The 2,096-nt window shown below is 38.7% G+C and overlaps 1 protein-coding gene across 1 annotated transcript in view; it reads left to right on the plus strand.

Moving 5' to 3' along the window:
* Window positions 1-431, plus strand: part of STEEP1 (STING1 ER exit protein 1) — a 28,055-nt gene extending 27,624 nt beyond the window's left edge. Inside the window, exon 7 of the mRNA XM_006168261.2 lies at window positions 206-431. Coding sequence (XP_006168323.1) covers window positions 206-268 — 63 coding nt within the window. The 3' untranslated portion in view covers window positions 269-431. The remainder of the gene's footprint in view (window positions 1-205) is intronic.
* The last annotated feature ends 1,665 nt before the right edge of the window (window positions 432-2,096 follow it).

Genomic DNA, 2,096 nt, shown 5'->3' on the forward strand with positions numbered 1-2,096 from the left:
GACCAACCCATAAGAAAAAAAAAAAAAAAAAAAAAAAAAAAAAAAAAAAACCTCTTCAAAAAAAAGAAAGAAAGAAAAGAAAATTCATTTGGTATGCTGTAATGATACACAGTGATTGAATGAAAAGAAAAGGAAAAAACAGAGAGAGAGAAAGAGAAAGGAAAGGGAAATGTTGTATTATGACATGTACTTTTTTTCCCCCCAGGCTGAACTGGAAGCTAAGAAAGCGAAAATGAAGGGGACTTTAATCGACAACCAGTTCAAATGAGCAGGATCTTTCTCTGAGCCCAGACTGGAGGCAAGCATTTAGATCATAAAGAAAAATAACTCCTTGATTATACGGATTGGTTCCTACTTAAGCCCCAGCAGAAGGCTTTCTGTTGCTTCCAGTTGATTTTCCTACATTCAATAAAGTCTTTGAGTCCATTTGACCTGCTTTCTAAGAGATAGCTTTTTCTAGATCTTTCTGCACTTGATCTTAGCCCAAAGACTGAGAAGCTTAATCTTTTCTATAGGTTTTCTGTACTGTTTTTTTTTAATACATTTGATGTAAACTTCTTCAGTTGTGTAAAAACTATAATAGATCAGTGCTTAAGTGTCTCCAGCTTCTAAAGTGACTGTTTTTATTCCTTCTTCAAAGTTAGTAAAAAGTCTAAAGATTTTTAAAAAAAAAAATTATGGCATGTCATAGAGAAAAGCAGTATGAATTATATTTGGAGTTCTAGCAAGTCAAATCCTTTTAAGTGACTCTCTCTTTGTTCTTAGAATGGCTCTTAGACTTGGCTGTGGTTTGAATCTGTCTTTTGTCAGAGAACAGGCATTAAAAGCCAGACTCTTCATAAAGCTTCTTTAGCTTCAAACGTTAAAGCTAAAGGTGAGCCATCCCATATCAGACTTTATATACAAAGAAGGAGAAGCCACTTTGCCGTGAAGGCAGGATAGCACTGATCTGAATGAAAATAAGGGTTTCAATAAGTAATCTGAGGGAACTACCATCGAGTTAGGTAGCTGAGAGTAGTGCTTCCCTGTGTGGGTTCATGGGAGGGAGAATTACAGAGTAAGAAATGATACTGAGATATACGGAATTATCTGCTGAGTATCTTTTATTTTACATTTGCTATTTATAGAGGAGTGTTGAAAGCTACATGATATTCAGTCAGTTGCTCCATTGATACTGATATCCATGTTTTACCTGTTCCCTTGTATTACAAAGCATTGGACCAGGAAGTGTGTTAACCTCCTTGTATTATCTACCATAGGTTGCACTTCGGATGTGCCCAAGGTGTATTTTTGAGGTGCTGTTGGGAAATGGTAGGACAGTTTGCTTTTTATTCTGATTTCCTCATTTACAAGGAACAGTAAGTTGGAGTGGGGGGTAGTAGGAATGGGAAAAATGGATGGGGGTTCTGGTGCAATACCAGGAAGTGGGAAAAGCGGCGGGGGGGATCAGTTCTGGGGAGGCCTGGGGTAGGGGTATGTCACCATCTTCCCCGATATTTTCTTGCATCCAGTGGTATCTTTGCAACTGAGTCTCCCTCTCTACCTCGTTTCCTGTCCTCATTCTGAGAAAGAACCATCACGTAGATGACTGACTGTAACCTCTTCTCAATTCCTTAACCTCCACTCCAGACACTGCCCTTTACCTTTACTCCACGGTAGCTACACTCCCATGACCGCAGCCTAGTTATCATCTACTCCACCTCTGAAAGTCAATATTCTGTTCTTTGATCACAACCTCCTATTGTTGCTACCCTCATATGCTCACTTCCTCTAAACTGGTTTTTGTTTTGAGAGTGAGGTGATTATTAATAGTAATAATGAAAAATAGTAGTAGTAATAGCAATAAAAATCCTAGCTACTTTTTATTGAGTACTTATTATGTCAGTTGCCATGGAAAGCCCTTTATAGGTATTATCTTTTTGTTTTTGTTTTTGTTTTTAGTTTGCTATAGGGCATATGTGCTTGCTGTGGAGAGACAGAGAGAGAAAGAGAAAGTGAGAAAGTACCCCCTCGAGGGGGATGGCTACCCTGTAGGCCCTTCCTCACCCTTCTCTTGGGATTTGGGTACACATGCACATCCACCCAGCATGTTTTCA

This window comes from Tupaia chinensis, unplaced genomic scaffold (assembly GCF_000334495.1).
Source record: "Tupaia chinensis unplaced genomic scaffold, TupChi_1.0 Scaffold145659_1, whole genome shotgun sequence".
Classification (NCBI taxonomy): Eukaryota; Metazoa; Chordata; class Mammalia; order Scandentia; family Tupaiidae; genus Tupaia; species Tupaia belangeri.